Source organism: Bison bison, unplaced genomic scaffold (genome assembly GCF_000754665.1).
Source record: "Bison bison bison isolate TAMUID 2011002044 unplaced genomic scaffold, Bison_UMD1.0 scf7180017864145, whole genome shotgun sequence".
NCBI classification, from domain to species: domain Eukaryota; kingdom Metazoa; phylum Chordata; class Mammalia; order Artiodactyla; family Bovidae; genus Bison; species Bison bison.
In genome coordinates, this window is record NW_011494717.1 from 9,430,479 (window position 1) to 9,448,919 (window position 18,441).

The 18,441-nt window shown below is 39.9% G+C and overlaps 1 protein-coding gene across 1 annotated transcript in view; it reads left to right on the forward strand.

The window, feature by feature from the left end:
- Window positions 1-170: 170 nt before the first annotated feature.
- GPN1 (GPN-loop GTPase 1) overlaps window positions 171-18,441 on the forward strand; it is a 23,745-nt gene continuing 5,474 nt past the window's right edge. The window contains exons 1-12 of the mRNA XM_010840660.1: window positions 171-292; window positions 971-1,064; window positions 6,306-6,345; window positions 7,139-7,205; window positions 8,069-8,106; window positions 11,437-11,515; window positions 11,726-11,820; window positions 12,758-12,803; window positions 13,661-13,807; window positions 14,580-14,662; window positions 16,009-16,048; window positions 16,934-17,024. Coding sequence (XP_010838962.1) covers window positions 182-292; window positions 971-1,064; window positions 6,306-6,345; window positions 7,139-7,205; window positions 8,069-8,106; window positions 11,437-11,515; window positions 11,726-11,820; window positions 12,758-12,803; window positions 13,661-13,807; window positions 14,580-14,662; window positions 16,009-16,048; window positions 16,934-17,024 — 931 coding nt within the window. The 5' untranslated portion in view covers window positions 171-181. The remainder of the gene's footprint in view (window positions 293-970; window positions 1,065-6,305; window positions 6,346-7,138; window positions 7,206-8,068; window positions 8,107-11,436; window positions 11,516-11,725; window positions 11,821-12,757; window positions 12,804-13,660; window positions 13,808-14,579; window positions 14,663-16,008; window positions 16,049-16,933; window positions 17,025-18,441) is intronic.

The following is an 18,441-nucleotide window of genomic DNA, read 5'->3' on the forward strand; positions in this document are numbered from 1 at the left end:
TCCGGGTCGCGACGGACAGAAAAAGGTGCACGCCTCGCCCCTTGGCCCTGCCCTTTCTGGCCGGTTGGGTTGGATTCGATTGGTTTTGTTGGGTTCTAGTCTCATTCAGAATCCGGAAAGTCGCGGGTGTCTCTCTAGCAAGTAGCGTCTCTATTGTCTAGTGGGCGGAGCCAGGAACAAGATGGCCGCGCCCGCATCTGCCACGGAATCTCAAGCATCAGGGGGTCCTCGGCCCCCCGCGTGTCTGTTGGTGTTGGGAATGGCGGGGTCTGGGAAAACCACCTTTGTACAGGTGACCTACATGGCGCGGGCGTAGTCGGGGCGAGCGAGAAGTTGTCTGTGGTGGGAGTAAGGCCAGGGGAAAAAGGGAGGGCGGTCTCTCTGGGGAGTTGGAAGGAACCGATGCCTGCTTTCAGGGACATACCGGCAACTCCGGTTTCTTTCTCCGGGAAGCCTTCTCAGATCCTAACCTGGGTTCATTTAGACTCTTCTACGCACCCTCAGTGCCGATTTGGTACGACTGTAGTTGGTTTAGGAATTGTCATGTTATTGCCAACTCCACAAGGCAGAGGCTTAAAGGAATTCTGGCGGTTAATAGAGAGCTGCGTTTCTAAAGTGTAGATTTCTAAAGAATTCTTTCTGGGATGCCTGCAATGTTTCAGGCACTGGGGATACAGCAGAAATGACAAAGTTCCCGCTTAGGTGGAGCTACTATTTTGGCGGGGAGATAGAAACCCCGCCCCCGCTCCAAGTTAAGTGATGGAGTGTAGAGGAGACTCTTGGATGTGTGACGAAGAAAGGTAGCATTTCAACTGAGAGTGAATGTTGTAGGTGGAGATCAGAGACGAATAAGGTAGAGGGAAATGGAAGTACAATTCTTCTGGTAAGTTGGATAAAGGAGAGGAAGTTCACTCTTGTCCCTTTGTCCTGCTCTTGGTCTCAGTCTATCCCTCTCTCCATGTCACTGCAGAGGCTCACAGGATATCTGCATAGTCAAGGGTGTCCACCTTATGTGATCAACCTGGACCCAGCTGTGCATGAAGTTCCCTTTCCTGCCAATATTGGTGAGTAAACTCTGCCAGAACTTGTGTAAAATTTCTTAGAGAATGGGAAGCTGTCAACCTATCCTACCCATCTTCAATACTTTCATTTTTAATGTTTTCTAAACTGCCTGATTTCATTTCCCTTAGATTTGCTAGTATCCTGAAACAGCCTTCTTCCTAGTTACCATTTTTTCCTTTGTTTACTCCTTCCCCTTCCTTGTTATTGTTGTTCAGTCCTTCAGTTGCTCAGTCGTGTCCAACTCTTTTAGACCCTATAGACTGCAGCACGCCAGGCTTTCCTATCCTTCACCATCTACTGGAATTTGCTCAAATTCATGTCCATTGAGTCAGTGATACCATCCAACCATCTCACCCTCTGTTGTCCCCTTTTCCTCCTGCCTTTGATCTTTCCCAGCATCAGGATCTTCTCAAATGAGTTGGCTTTTCCCATCAGGTGGCTAAAGTATTGAAGTTTCAGCTTCAGCATCAGTCCTTCCAGTGAATATTCAGGGTTGATTTCCTCTAGGGTTGACTGCTTTGATCTCCTTTCTGTCCAAGGGACTCTCAAGAGTCTTCTCCAGCACCAGGTTTGAAAGCATCAATTCTTTGGTGCTTAGCCTTCTCTGTGGTCCAACTCTCACATCCGTACATGACTACTGGAAAAATCATAGCTTTATATGGACCTTTGTCTGCAAAGCAATGCCTCAGCTTTTTAATATGTTGTCTAGGTTTATCATAGCTTTTCTTCCAGGGAGCAAGTGTCTTTTAATTTCATGGCTGCAGTCATCATCTGCAGTGATTTTGGAGCCCAAGAAAATAAAGTTTGTCACTGTTTCCATTGTTTCCCCATCTATTTGCTGTGAAGTGATGGGACCAGATGCCATTAGTTTCTGAATGTTGAGTTTTAAGCCAGCCTTTTCACTGTCCTCTTTCACCTTCATCAAGAGACTCTTTAGTTCCTCTTTGCTTTCTGCCATTAGAGTGGTGTTATCTGCATATCTGAGGTCATTGATATTTTTCCTAGCAATCTTGATTCCAGCTTGAGCTTCATCCAGCCCAGTATTTCTCATGATGTACTCTGCATCTAAGTTAAATAAGCAGGGTGACAATATACAGCCTTGATGTACTTCTTTCCCAATTTGGAACCAGTCTGTTGTCCCATGTTCAGTTCTAAATGTTGCTTCTTGACCTGCATACAGGTTTCTCAGGAGGCAGGTAAAGTGGTCTGGTATTCCCATCTCTTTAAGAATTTTCCAGTTTGTTGTGATCCACACAATCAAAGGTTTTAGCATAGTCAATGAAGCAGAAGTAAGTGTTTTTCTGGAGTTCCCTTACTTTTTCTATGATCCAATGGATGTTGGCAATTTGATTCTGGTTCCTCTGCCTTTTCTAAATCTAGCTTGTACATCTTGAAGTTCTGGTTCCATACTGTTAAAGCCTAGCTTGAAGCCTTGCTAGCATGTGAAATCAGTGCAATTGTGTGGTAGTTTGAACATTCTTTGGCATTACCCTTCTCTTTGGGATTGGAATGAAAACTGACCTTTTCCAGTCCTGTGTGCTGAATTTTCTAAATTTGCTGGCATATTGAGTGCAGCACTTTAACAGCAACATCTTTTAGGATTTTCAGTAGCTCAGCTGGAATTCCATCACCTCCACTAGCTTTGTTTGTAGTAATACTTCCTAAGGCCCACTTGACTTCACACTCCAGGATGTCTGGCTCTAGGTGAGTGATCACACCATCATGGTTATCCAGGTCAAGACTCTTTTGTACAGTTCTTCTGTGTATTCTTGCCACCTCTTCTTAATATCTTCTGCTTCTGTTAGGTCCATGCCGTTTCTGTTCTTTATTGTGCCCATCTTTGCATGAAATGTTCCTTTGTTATCTCTGATTTTCTTGAAGAGCTCTCTGGTCTTTCCCATTCTATTGTTTTCTTCTATTTCTTTGCATTGTTCACTTAAGAAGGCTTTCTTATCTGTCCTTGTTATTATTTGGAACTTGAGCATTCAGATGGGCATATCTTTCCTTTTCTCCTTTGCCTTTAGCTTCTCTTCTTCTCTCAGCTAGTTGTAAGGCCTCCTCAGACAACCATTTTGCCTTTTTGCATTTCTTGGGGATAGTTTTGATCACCGCCTCCTGTACAGTGTTAGAAACCTCCGTCCATAGTTCTTCTGGCACTCTATCAGATCTAATCCCTTGAATCTATTTGTCACTTCCACTGTATAAGTATAAGGGATTTGATTTAGGTCATACCTGAATGGCCTAGTGCTTTTCCCTACTTTCTTTAAGTCTGAATTTCACAATAAGGAGTTCATGATCTGAGCCACAGTTGGCTCCCCATCTTGTTTTTATTGACTGTATAGAACTTCTCCATCTTTGCCTGCAAAGAACATAATCAATCTGATTTTGGTATTGACCATCTGGTGATGTCCATGTTTAGAGTTATCGCTTGTGTTTTTGGAAGAGTGTGTTTGCTATGACCAGTGCGTTCTCTTGGCAAAACTCTGTTAGCGTTTGCCCTGCTTCATTTTGTACTCCAAGGTCAAACTTGCCTGATACTCTAGGTATCTCTTGACTTCCTACTTTTGCATTCCAGTCCCCTATAATGAAAAGGACATTTGTGTGTGTGTGTGTGTGTGTGTGTGTGTGTGTGTTCTGGAAGGTCCTGTGGGTCTTCATAGAACCATTCAACTTCGGCTTCTTTGACTTTAGTGGTTGGGGCATAGACTTGGATTACTGTGATATTGAATGGTTTGCCTTGGAAATGAACAGAGATCATTTTTTCATTTTTGAGAATATATCCAAGTACTGCATTTTGTACTCTTTTGTTGACTATGAGGGCTACTCCACTTCTTTAAGGGATTCTTGCCCACAGTAGTAGATATAATGGTCATCTGAATTAAATTTGCCCATTCCGGTCCATTTTAGTTCACTGATTCCTAAAATGTTGATGTTCACTCTTGCCATATCATGTTTGACCACTTACTATTTACCTTGATTCATGGATCTAATATTCCAGGTTCCTGTGCAATATTGTTCTTCACAGCATTGGACTTTACTTTCACCACCAGACATATCCATATGCTGAGAAAGATTAAAAGCAGGAGGAGAAGGGGACAACAGAGGATTAAGGAAGACCTGGTATTAAGAACCAGAAATCATTATGAGAACAATTTTGGAGAAAAAATGTTTCCATCTTTTCACTTAAAGGCTCAGTTCAGTTCAGTCGCTCAGTCGTGTCCAACTCTTTGTGACCCCATGGACTACAGCTTGCCAGGCTTCCCTGTCCGTCACCAACTCCCCGAGCTTGCTCAAACTCATGTCCATTGAGTCAGTGATGCCATCCAACCATCTCATCCTCTGTCATCCCCTTCTCCTGCCTTCAGTCTTTCCCAGCATCAGGGTCTTTTCCGGTGAGTTGGCTCTTCCCATCAGGTGGCCAAAGTATTGGAGTTTCAGCTTCAGCATCAGTCCTTCCAGTGAATAATCAGGACTGATTTCCTTTAGGATGGACTGGTTGGATTTCCTTGCAGTCCAAAGGATTCTCAAGAATCTTCTCCAACACCATAGTTCAAAAGCATCAATTCTTCGGTGCTCAGCTTTCTTTATAGTCCAACTCTCACATCCATACATGACTACTGGGAAAACCATAACTTTGACTAGAGGGACCTTTGTTGGCAAAGTAATGTCTCTGCTTTTTAATATGCTGTCTAGGTTGGTCATAGCTTTTCTTCCAAGGAGCAGTATTTGATGGTGTAGGTCTACCAACTGCTGCATAGGTCTAGTTAGATATTACTGAATAAATCAATTTCCTTTTTATTTTGAATTCCATCCAAATAAATTTTTTTCTAGTTCTATTGAGATATAATTGACATACAGCATTGTATATGATTAAGTTGTATAACATAATGGTTTGATTTACAAACTCAGGAAGTGATTATCATAGTAAGTTTCAGTTCAGTTCAGTTGCTCAGTTGTGTCCTACTCTTTGCGACCACATGAACTGCAGCACGCCAGGCCTCCCTGTCCATCGTCAATTCCCAGAGCTTACCCAAACTCATGTCCATTGAGTCGGTGATGCCATCTAACCATTTCATCCTCTGTCATCCCCTTCTCCTCCTGTCGTCAATCTTTCCCAGCACCAGGGTAGTGAACATCTATCGTCTCATATAGATATAAAATTAAAGGAATGCAAAATCTTTTTTCCCTTGTTATGAGAACTCTTAATAGCTTTCACATGTAACATATAGCAGTGCTTGTTACATTTATAATATTGCATATTACATCTCTAGTGTTTATTGGTGTTAGCATTGGAAGTTAATACCTTTTGCCTACCTTCATCCAATTGTTCCCTCCCTCCGCACCCACTTCTGATAACTACAAATCCAGTCTACTTTTTCTGTGTGTTTGTTTGTCTTTCAGTGTAAGTGACCTGCCAAAGTATTATCATTAGTTCCTGGTACACAACATACTAATTTGAAATATCTGTAAACATTTCAGAATGATCGCTATGACAAATCTAGTTAATATCTGTCACCATACAACAGTACTATATTATTATTGACTATATTCCCCACACTGTACATTTCACTCCCATGACTCATTTGTTTTGTAACTGAAAGTTTGTACCTCTTAATCTCCATCACTTATTTCTCTCCCTGACATCCACTCCCCAAGTTAATGCCTTTATAAAAATGTTATCTGCTTTAACTTAGTTACCAGTAAGTGAGGAGTAAAAAATAAGCCTTTTTTCTTGATTTAACTCCCTTTTTCTATATATATGGTCACTGAGAAAGTATTTAAGTTGTATAGAACTTTTCTTTTCATCTCAGACCATCCCTACTGTAACTGGAGAGCTCCTAGCCTAGCCTTCTTCTTGGGTTACTTGGCAGTTATCCTTGGCCATAAGGAAGTAAACCAGTGTGAAGCTGGAGAGGTTACTAATAGACAGTGCTGAGCATAGAAGCTTCAAAAGCTGGTTTCAGTTTCTTGTTGGGAGGGAAGATACTTCCAGGGTACCTTTTGTCCTCCTAGTCTGTTCCTGAACTTGCTTCTTTTGCTATCACAATTCAGTGATCTTAGCTTGAAAATTTAGGAAACAGATTTGAAAAGTGACTTGGATGCTAAGAGAGAAACTGATTTATTTCCTCAGAGGAAGCAGAGATGACTTGAGAGGTCAATTGGCTTAGATATTAAGAGAGTCTCAAATTGTATTGTTTCTTATGTGTTAAATTCCATTTCTTTGTTTTTTTTTCCCCTCACAGACATTCGTGATACTGTGAAGTATAAAGAAGTCATGAAACAGTATCCTTTTCCACATCTACTTTGATGTTGGCTCATCCCTGGTTAGTTACTGTCTGTGTATTGTGTAGCTTTGAAAAAAAATCTGTGCCTTTCCTTGTGAAGTATATTAGCAAAAGCATTTGATAGCTTTCAAGTAACTTTATAAAGAGGAGGGATGATGAATATGAGGAGAGGCATTGTAGGTGGTTAGACATCCTATTTCAGCTTGTGAGTTCCATTTTATGCCTTTGTCCCAAACTGCAGGATGTTGTGATTAGCACAGAGGATGCACGGCTAGCTGGTGGTGTGCCTGGGTCCACAAGGTAGTATTGCCTTGGATACAGCTGTTGGTCACCATCTCTTTAGACTGGGAAACTCAAAGGTTAGTAAGATCAACTCTAAGTTTTGGGTTGGTCAACTCTTAGTACATTGCCCATAAAATGTGTACTTTCCCTTTAGGTCCTACTGAGTAGGAAGACTGACTCCAATCCTCAGGTGACTTGAAGAGTGAGAATCAGAGCAAGGAGTGGTACATAGACGGTCTTCATGGCTAATACTCTCAGGCTGTCAATGCCTGAAATATCTGTCCATTCCATTTGGCCCCATTTTACATGGCCATTTTTAAACAATAAATGAATGAGGTAGATATCAATAATGAATGTTTCCCTATGAGGTTAAGATTGTGTGGTTCATTCTAGTCAATGGAACACTAATGTTATGCTGGGTTTGTGTGTGTGTGTGTGATTGTCAAGATAATAAACTTTATCATCTAAATTGATCTATAAGCAATTTAAATCCTTAACTTAATGTCTAGGTATGGACTTGGACCTAATGGTGGCATAGTGACCTCACTCAATCTCTTTGCTACCAGATTTGATCAGGTATATCTGTCTCTATTTACATAGACATGGCTGTGTTAAAACTTGTGACTCTTAAATGCCTTAGCTTGATCACATCGGGAAAGAAGGGCAATCCATCTGGATGTCCATATAGAACATAAGGAGGCATTTTGGTGGACAGAGAAGTAGGCAATGTGAGGATGATCAACATGGCGAGAGACTTCACACTGAATGTTTGTGGCAGCCAACAAAGCAGACACCTAAGAGGCTTGAGTTCTTTTGCTCTTTCTCTTTTTTTTTTTTGGCCATGTGGCTTGCAGGATCTTAGTTCCCCAACCAGGGATTGAATCCTGGGTCTTTGGCATTGAAAACACAGAGTCCTAACCACTGGACCTCCATGGAATCCCCCTGGGTTCTATTCTTCATCTGTGCAGTTTTACCCCAAGGATGGGTTGGAGGGATGGGGAGTGGGAAGGTCTGCCAGGCAGAGAATGGAATGATTATGGGGCTTTTCACTTGCAGCAGATAGTTGTCATCTATTAGCTTTTCTCTGTCACATTCCACTTCCTTAAGAGAGTTTTGCATCACTATTTTTTTTTTAACCTCGGTTTCACTCAGTGAGACAAGCTGTTAACACTTTACCAAAGCACCAGGAAAGAGACTTGGTACTGACAGATCAAGTCTTCAGCTCCTCAGGCCCTTGCCCGGTGCTCCAGGGTGTTGTGGTGCTGCAGGTGTGGCTTTGTTTTTTTAGTTCCATGAGCATGTTAGTTGGTGTCCTCAGATGCAGAACATAGAGATTCAGTTGTTAATGGTGCCTGTGAGGTGGGCCACTCTGGACAGGGCCCTGTAATTTTTTTTTGTTGAACTTGGATCTTGTTGTAATTGACATCTTTCTCCTTTAGGTGATGAAATTTATTGAGAAGGCCCAGAACATGTCTAAGTAAGTGATTTCAGTCTAATGCCTATTTATTACTCTGTAGTAGATGTGTTTCTAGGTTTTTTTGAAAGATTTTGGGATACTATCAAGTTTTGAAAGAGTGAAGTTTGAGATGAAACCATGACAAGTGAAAAAACTGTGGGCAAGAAGACCAGTCATTGAGATGCTCTACAGTGTGGAGCTCAGTTTAATAGAATCCCACCCCCAATCACTTTGGAATATGGTTCTGGCTTCTTAGGAGGTATCTTTAGAATTTGAGTCAACTTACTTGTTCAGTTGCCTTCTCTTGCTTGTTGGCATTAAAGTGTCTGAAATACCGTTCTAATCCTTGATTAAAGTAATATAATTCACATGATTCAGAGAGACTATTTTTTAACTAAAAAGTATTTAAAAATAAAATAGAGTAGTATTCTTATTATCATTGTCTGTGATTAACTGTTGTTAAATTTTTAATAGGTTTGCTTTTTTAAAAGAAAGGAAGATAATTTGTTTTTGTAAAGAGTATAGATATTACTGTGACTATTTCATACCATGCATAGATTTAAAATAGGAAGCTATCACCCTTCTTATCATTAGAAATAACAATCATTTTTATCATTATTGCTACTATGAGGATATAGTAGCAGTGATTTATCATCCCAGGTGTTTCTGTTTATATGTACATAGATAGAAGGATGGCTGGATAAGGTGTTTTTACAAAAAAAGGATCATATAGGAGTAGGTTTTTTTTTAAAGTAATAGCTTTATTACAGTATGAATTCACAGACCATGAAGTACACTCTTTAAAAGTATACAGTTTAGTGGTTTTTGGTATATTCACAAAGTTGTGCATTGATCATAATCACCTGATTTCAAAACATTTTCATCTCCAAAAGAACCCCATTCTCATTAACATTCATTCTATTCCCTGTTCCTCCAAGCTGCTGGTGGCTGCAGGCACCATTTTACAACATACATGCATTGAGGGTTCCATTTTCTATACATATTTATCAGTACTTATTACTGTTTTTGATTAGAGCCATCTTAGTGGGTATGAAGTGGTGTCAGATTGTGTTTATGGTATGTATTTCCTAAATGATTAATGATGTTGAGCATCTTTTAATGTACTTCTTAGCCATTGGTATATATTTGGAGAAATGGCTATTCGAATTTTTTGCCTTGTTTTTTTTTAAATAAATTTCCAGTACACATTATAATTTAATGTCTGTGTACACTGCAGAGTGATCACCCCCAAAGGCCAGCTATCATCTGTCACCATAGTTGATCCCTTTCATCGCTTTGATCCACCCACAACCCCTTTTCCCTCTGGTAACCACTGATTTGTTCTCTATCTGTGAACTTGCTTTTGGTTGGTTTTCTTTTCTCTTTGTTTCATTCTTTCTCTCCTTTTCCCAGATTATTCCACTTACGAGTGAAATTGTACAGTAGTTGTCTTTTTGCTTCTGATTTGTTTTACTTAGCATCATCCATGTTGTCACAAATGGCAAGGTTTCATTCTTTTTGTATGGCTAAATAGTTTTCTACTATGTGTATACCACGTCTTCTTTATCCATTCATCCATCGGTGAACACTTAAGTTGCTTCTGGGTCTTGGGTGTTGTACATAGTGCTGCAATGAACATAAGGGTGTGTATATTTTTTCTAATTAGTGTTTTTATATTCTTTGGATAAATACCCAGAAGTGGAATTCCTGAATCATATATGGTAGCTCTACCCTTCAGTTTTTGAGGAATCTTCCTACTGTTTTTCATAGTGGCTGTACCAGTTTATACTCCCACTAACACTGTACAAGTGTTTCTTTTTTTATACATTTGCTTCAACACTTGTTATTTGTTATGTATTCGATAAGTAAGAGCTGTTCTAACAAATGTGAGGTGACATTTCACTGTGGTTTTGATTTGCATTTCCTTAGTAATTAGTGATGTTGAACATCTTTTTCATGTGCCGATTGACTATCTGTGTATCTTCTTTGGAGAAATGTCTACATATTAGATCCTCTCTCATTTATGAATCATGTTGTTTTGTGAATTGTATGTGTTCTTTATGTATTTTGGATACCAATCCCTAATCAGATGTGATTTGCAAATATTTTCTGCTGTTCAGTAGGTTGCCTTTGGGTTTTTTTTTTTAGCCATGTCCAGTGACTTGTGGGATCTTAGTTCCCCAGCCAGGTATTGAACCCTGGGCCACCACAGTGAAAGGACCTAGTCCTAACCACAGGACCACCAGAGAATTCCCACCTTTTAGTTTTGATGATGTTTTCCTTTGCTGTGCAGAAGCTTTTTCATTTGTAGTCTCATCTTTTATTTTTGCTTTTGATTTCCTTGCCTTTGGTGTCCAATCCCCAAAAACTTCACTAAGACAGATGGCAGTGAGGCTACTGCCTCTGTTTTCTTTCAGGTGTTACATTCTAGTTTTTCATATATTTTGAGTTAATTTTTGTATGTGGAGTGGTCTGGTTTCATTCTCTTGCATATGACTGATTTTCCCAACACCATTTCTTGAAGAGACTTCCCTTTCTCCATTGTATATTCTTGGCTCCTTTGTTGTCAGTTAATTGTCCGTGTATGAGTGAATCTTTGTTCTTTTTTACAAACAGCTTTATTGAGATATAGTTCATGTGCCATACAGTTTACCCATTTTAATTGTGCAATTCTGTGGCTTTTATGGTAGTTATAGAATTGTACAGCCATCACCACAAGTTTAGAACACTGCATCCCCTCAAGAAGAGACCCTCTTCTTTAGTTACCACCTTCTTTTTCTCTTCTTCCCTTTCCTCCATTTTCCTCCAAACCCACCGCTAAGTAAACAGGTTTCCCAAGAGATTTACATACTGGTTTTGCTTCCTGGTGGCACAGAGGTTAAAGCGTCTGCCTGCAATGTGGGAGACCTGGGTTTGATCCCTGGGTTGGGAAGATCCCCTGGAGAAGGAAATGGCAACCCATTCCAGTATTCTTGCTTGGAGAATCCCATGGATGGAGGAGCTTGGTGGGCTACAGTCCACGGGTCGCAAAGAGTCAGACACGACTGAACGACTTCACTTTTACTTTGCTTATCTCTCATTTTTAATGCAGTGTGTTTCTAAAACTGTCAGTTTCCTCTATGACTGTTTGCAGCACTGATATATTGCTGCTCTTGCCAATGAACCTGAACACTGGACACTGACCAAAGCCTGGGGGAATGTGGTCTTCACTTTAATGGCAATGGGAAGATGTGAGACTTGGCATGGGAGGTTATTTCTTGTCTTAAATGCCCAGATGTTACTGTTTTGTGGTCTGGAATATCTTTCAGAATGCACAAGTAAAAACTTCTTTTATGACCTTTTTTGACACAGGTATGTCTTGATTGACACACCTGGACAGATTGAGGTATTCACATGGTCAGCTTCTGGGACAATTATCACTGAGGCCCTGGTGAGTATTCTAGGACTTGTTACTGAGGGTTAAGTAGAGAGCCAGACAAGAAAAACTTCATCTTTCTGCCTGGGAACTTACGTGGGATAGAGTCATAGAGCTCTGCACACCCTCCTAGAGTGGTTCTTCCTCTCCACAGAGGGTAGGAGAAGAGTTTGGGGACAGGTCAAGGACCTTTTGACTAAAGCTGTGATTATTCTGTGGCTTTAGGCATCCTCGTTTCCAACGATTGTCATTTATGTAATGGACACATCTCGAAGTACCAACCCAGTGACCTTCATGTCCAATATGCTCTATGCCTGCAGGTAATACATTATTGTTGGGCATAGTGTTGTGTCAAGAAGTGAAGTCTCCATTACTTCTTTTCCTTCATTTTTGAGTCCTGAGTGCTTCCCTCTCGGTTTGTGCTGCCCACACCCTTTAGTGTTTCTGGGTTGGTGAGGGAAGAGAAGCACATATGCCTTGGCATCAGCCCCTGGTCGTCTTTCTCCTTTGCTTATTACAGAACAGGTGATGAATGAAAATGCACCTTCTGGTAGATGCATTGCCCCCAGTTGAATGAAATCCAGTTCTGAATAGAATAGAGGCTCTGGTCTAAATGCCTTTTTTTTTTTTTTTTGTGCTAGGAAAAATGAGATTATAACATGAGGAGAGACTGAATTAAAAGATTCATCCGTGATTCTGCATGCACATATTTTCTCAAGCGTGGGGCTATTAGGAGAGGAAGGGCATGCCCTACTAGGCTATGTTAGTGCATTAGACCTAGGAGCAAGGTGGGCAATTATTAACACTGAGTTTAATTTTAGGCATTTGCAAAAAGCAAGCACTCCACTTTGTCTCTTCTAATGTAACCAGGGATATTCCTTCCTGTTAAACACAAGAAATCCTGGTCCAAATAGAAATCTGATATTTGACAGCATGATTTTATCTTCATAGTAACTGTTTAATAGACAGTTAATTTGGTGAAAAACAACACACATACATACACACATAAACATACCCAGGATCAGTACCAAAGCATTATTACTCCAAGAATAGGAGAGAGTGTGTATGTGTGTCAGTTGCTTAGTGGTGGTGGTTTCCTGCTTGGGATGAGAGCACACGTGAGTGCCGTGTGAGAATGGATACCTGTGTTTAGAGTCTGAACCCCTCTCCCTTTTAATTACTCAGCTTCATTGGATTAATAACACAAGCAGGAGCTTAAGTGCTTTTACTAATAATGCCTTCATATTTGATTTTCAGCATCTTATACAAAACCAAGCTGCCTTTTATTGTGGTCATGAATAAAGTAAGTGGAGTCTTCTTCCAGTCTTGCCTGAATATTTCATCAGAACCTTGTGTTAGAAATTTGGTTAGGTGAGAAGGATGATTTCAGATGCTGCAGAGCAGATTGAAGCTAACTGAAAGCAAAGTTGTGAGCACTTCTCAGAAATGGACTCAATTAAATTGAATGAATACACTATATGTCACTGATTCTTCTCCAAAGTTATTTTAGGCTAAATAGAGTAACTCCTGGTCCACAGCATATGGGTTATCCCTCAAGATCAGGACTCTGTAAGTGGGGGAGGGACTGCCAGCCTGTGGGGAGTGGCAATTAAAACAAAACCAAAACTTCTCTGTGGTTGGTTGTTGGCCAGAATGCAAGAGACTGTGTACTTGACTTTGGAGCCTGGAAAATGCTGGCCTCCACTGTGGCCATGGTCACTTGGCAGTGGATAGTAAAGGGTCTGTTTTAACCTGGAATATACAGATCTTCATTTAATTATTTATACTGCACAGCATTCTTGGCTCTTTGTGGCTTGTTTCAGTGGAGGAGGAAATGGGGGAAGCAGAGAAGGAAAATCTATGAATGATTGCTCTTTGTTGTCACCACTTAATTAAAAGAAATTGGGAGAAGGAACTTCCCTGATGGTCCAGTGGTTAAGACTCCATACTTCCACTGCAGGGGATAGGTTCAATCCCTGGTCAGGGAACTAAGATCCACATGCTGTGAGATGTGGCCAAAAGTTTAAAAATTTTTTTTAATTAAAAATAAAATTTTTAATTAAAAAATTAGTTAAAAAAATTTTTTTTTAATAAAATTTCCCATTGTTTGGGATCTGACCTCATCTCTGGTTGCTGTTAATTGTCTTCTCTCTGGTACAGACTGACATCATTGACCACAGCTTTGCAGTGGAATGGATGCAGGATTTTGAGGCTTTCCAAGATGCTTTGAATCAAGAGACTACATACGTCAGTAACCTGACTCGTTCAATGAGCCTGGTGTTAGATGAGTTTTACAGCTCACTCAGGGTAAACTTTCTCTCTTGCTTATGCTGTCCATCTCTCCAGTTAACCTGTTAATCCAAAGGACTGGCTTTGAACATATCTTTGGAGAGGAAATTCATTACCTTCCGAAAAGTAATTTATAAGGCATTGCTTATTAAAAACTGGAGATTTAATAGATAAATATGATAGAGACCCTACCTTCAGAGATTTTATGGTCTAGTTAGGAGAGAAGACTAAACACAGAGTTGAAATATAATGTATTGTAACTCATATTGTGATATCTTAAGAAAGATATAAAGTTGGCCTGATAGTGGTTAGGTGGTAGATCACTTTTGAAATGAGGGATTTTGGAGGATATAGCACATATAGGTGTGCTTTGAAGGAAGGGTAAGATTTGTGTAAGCAAAAGAGGGTATGGGTAGCAAGGAGTATATTCACTGCCCAAGCAAAAACATAGAGATACTAATTTTTATAGAGAACAGACTGTCGTTTGATGTGATAGGGAACAGATGAAAAGAACTGCTGCTTGTTTGGTCCTCATTTTCTTTTTCAGTTCTCTACTTTCCATGGACTTATTACCATGACTTTTAAACTTAAAAAATTAAAAAATTTTTTATTTCCATGACTTTTGAGTAAGCATGCTGTTCTGTATTCTTTTAGCGTCATTCTTTGCCAGGGACTTCTTAACATATCCAAACTTCTTCTATGAAGATTTTATGAAATTTGAACCAAATAATGTACACTGTTTAAAAATATGCTGTTGTTTCCTCAGTGGCATTAATGATGCTTTTGGCAGGTGGTGGGTGTGTCTGCTGTCCTGGGTACAGGTTTAGATGAACTCTTCGTGCAAGTTGCCAGTGCCACAGAAGAATATGAAAGGTGAGGACAAAAGAACATTTAATTGATGGCATTCTTAGTTACTCACAATTCTGATATGACAGCAGTTTTGTCAGGCAAAATGTTTTGGTTTTCATAATGTTTGTATTATATTTGCCATGCAGATGTGTACTGGGTCTCATCACATTTAGGGTTAACAAGTACCCATTAGATTAAAAAAAAAACAAACAATAATATAAAAAGACCCCACAATAATATAAAATCTTCACTTTATTGAATGATGAAGAGCAGGAGTCATCAGACATTGTAAAAGTCAGATATTAAAATTTTTGGCTTTGTGGACCGTAATAACTCTGTCATTGTGATGTAAAAGCACCTATAGACAATTCCTAAACAATTGGGTGGGGCTGTGTTCCAATAAAACTTTATTTATAAAAATAGACAGTGGGCTGGATTTGGCCTGTTTGCCACATTTGTTGACCCCCGATTAAGAACATAGACTTTGGAGTCAGATAGACATGAGTTAGATTTTTCCTTCATTTAATAAATGAGTAACTGTAGCATTTATTGTTAAGATTGGTCATTGTGAGGATTATTTGAGATTATTTGAGATGATATACCTAAAGCACCTAGCATAATTGCCAACAAATGGAAAACATATTTCTTTATAAATGATTGTTATAACTGTTGTCATGGTTAATATTCGAGTTCTAATTTATCTAAAGGAAAGTGGAGTCAGAGCACCTATACACTTTGTTAGGCCTGATAACTGGCTGCTTTCTAGCAAGCTTCATACTTAGTAAGATCCTAATAGCCACATTATTATTTTCAGACACATTATTTTTTGTTCATCAGACAAGCGTTGTGGGTTGTTGTTTTTTTGTGTGTGAGTGTTATCAAAGCCTCAGGATAGGCTCTTTTCTGTATCCTTTCATTGTTGCCCAGATGAACGACATAATTTATATACTGCTTCCTGAGTAGGCCTACCTTCTTTTACTCATCATTTAAACATCTTTTATTCATGTTCATCCAAGTGTATGATGAACTCATCAGTCATGGTCTCTCCAGAGTTGATCTTCCCAGCTCAGCACTCAGTCTTTTGTCTCTTTGCTGGTTTCAGGGTGGGGGTCAGGCACCTTGCTTTTAATTCCTTAGGGATAGAGTTTTAGTGACTAAGAGTTGTTACATCTGATGTTTGGTAGCATAAGATCTTTTGTTATCGTCAAAGTACTAGGAAAATAGAAGTGACATGGGAGCAGGCAGGGCCCACACTGCTTAGTGTTTCTGTCATCATTCATCTTTTATCTCCCTCATTGTTTAAGTAGCCTCTAGTATTTGTATAATTTGTCAGTATTAATCAAAGGGATTTAGAGTGTTTCTCTTTCCAGAGAGTATCGTCCTGAATATGAACGTCTGAAGAAATCACTGGTAAGATAAGAAGCTGTTTGTGTTTTAGGGCTACTAAAAAACAGTCGCAACCCATCTATCATAAGTGATTTTGTTTTGGTATATCCTTTAGATACTTGTAAGGTCTTCCCTTGTAGCTCAGCTGGTAAGGAATCCGCCTGCAATGCAGGAGACCTGGGTTTGATATCTGGGTTGGGAAGATCCCCTGGAGAAGGGAAAGGCTACCCATTCCAGTGTTGTGGCCTGGAGAATTCCATGGACTGTATAGTCCATGGGGTTGCAAAGAATCAGACACAACTGAGCGACTTTCACTTTCACTTAGATACTTGTGAAGATACTTGTATCTTTTAGATACAGTGTATCCTTTAGATACTTGTTAATTTGACCTGTAAATTTGTATGTATGCTGTCTGGATGCAGAAAGGTCTCTTTTTCCCTTCTCTAAATTTGAAGTAATAAAAATCAGGTTTTTCCTGTTATGTGTGCTGAGCCCTTCTAGTGCTACACCTCTACCCTGACTCCAAGGTCCATTTAAAGGCTGTTGTAGAATTTTGTTTAACAGAGAGGCAGTTCATAACTCTTACCCCAAATGATCAGGTGTCCTGTCCCCATTGGCTCCATTGAACATCTTATCATTTAGCCTTCCTGCTGTGTCTGCTTGAGGGTTCTTTTGAAGATTTTGTGTTGAATTTCTGAAACCTCTAATACAGTCTGCAGAGCCCTCTGGAATGAATTTATGCTAATATGGGCCCACACTGCTTAGTGTTTCTGTCATCATTCATCTCTTACCTCCCTCATTGTTTAAGTAGCCTCTCGTGTTTGTATAATTTGTCATTTCCATTAGAAGTCTGGCATCTAACTTGGGCCTTCTTTTTTAATATAATGACATATTTTTCTATGTATATAGGCCAGTGCACAGAGCCAGCAGCAGAAAGAACAACTGGAACGCCTCCAGAAAGATATGGGCTCTGTAGCCTTGGACACAGGAACTGCCACAGGTACTGGAGGGTCTTCTGGTGTTAGGAACTAAAAGAAGGGTACAGTTGTCTCCACTTAGTAGTTAGGTGCTTGGATTTAAGGGAGAGAAAGAGAAAAGGATAAAGTAAATGTGGTATTTTATGTCGGTCAATCAATTTAGATAAATCCTAGATCCAACAAGTAATTGGCTACCCTGTTTCCCAAATGAGCTTTTTTAACCCTTTTAGGCTCCTGAAGAAGGAGTGGTCATGACATCCCATGGCCTTAGGGTACATGGCTTGATGTTAGGCTCTCCTAGAGACCATTCCCTAACAAGCTGAATCCTCTGCTCAGGACTCAAACCCACTTGATTAGACTTTCTCCTGACTATTGGAGCTCAGCCCTTATTTAGTTTCCCTGTGTAGGGAGCTTACTTCTATTAGTATATTCAATTTTCCATTTTTTCTCCTCTTTTTCTTTTTTTTAAATTAATTTATTTTAATTGGAGGCTAATTACTTTACAATATTTTAGTGGTTTTTGCCATACATCAACATGAATCAGCTATGGGTGCACATGTGTTCCCCATCTAGAATACCCCTCTCAACTCCCTCCCCATCCCATCCCCCAGGGTCATCCCCGTGCACCAGCCCTGAGCACCCTGTCTCATGCATTGAACCTGGTCCAGTGATCCGCTTCACATATGATAATATACACGTTTCAACCCTACTCTCTCAAATCATCCCACCCTCGCCTTCTCCCAGAATGCGAAAGACTGTTCTTTACTTCTGTGTCTCTTTTGCTTTCTCGCATATAGGGTCATCATTACCATCTTTCTAAATTCCATATATATGCATTAGTATACTGTATTCATGTTTTTCTTTCTGACTTACTTCACTCTGTATAATAGGCTGCAGTTTCATCCACCTCATTAGAACTGATTCAAATGCATTCTTTTTAATGGCTGAGTAATATTCCATTGTGTATATGTACCACAGCTTCCTCATCCATTCATCTGCTGCTGGACATCTAGGTTGCTTCCATGTCCTGGCTATTGTAAACAGTGCTGTGATGAACATTGGGGTACACATGTCTCTTTCAATTCTGGTTTCCTTGGTGCGTGTGCCCAGCAGTGGGATTGCTGGGTCATATGGCAGTTCTAGTGCCAATTTTTTAAGGAATCTCCACACTGTTCTCCATAGTGGCTGTACTAGTTTGCTTTCCCACCAACAGTGTAAGAGGGTTCCTTTTTCTCCTCACCCTCTCCAGCATTTATTGTTTGTAGACTTTTTGATAGCAGCCATTCTGACTGGCGTGAGATGGTACTTCATTGTGGTTTTGATTTGCATTTCTCTGATAATGAGTGATGTTGAGCATCTTTTCATGTGTTTGTTAGCCATTTGTATGTCTTCTTTGGAGAAATGTCTGTTTAGTTCTTTGGCCTATTTTTTGATTGGGTC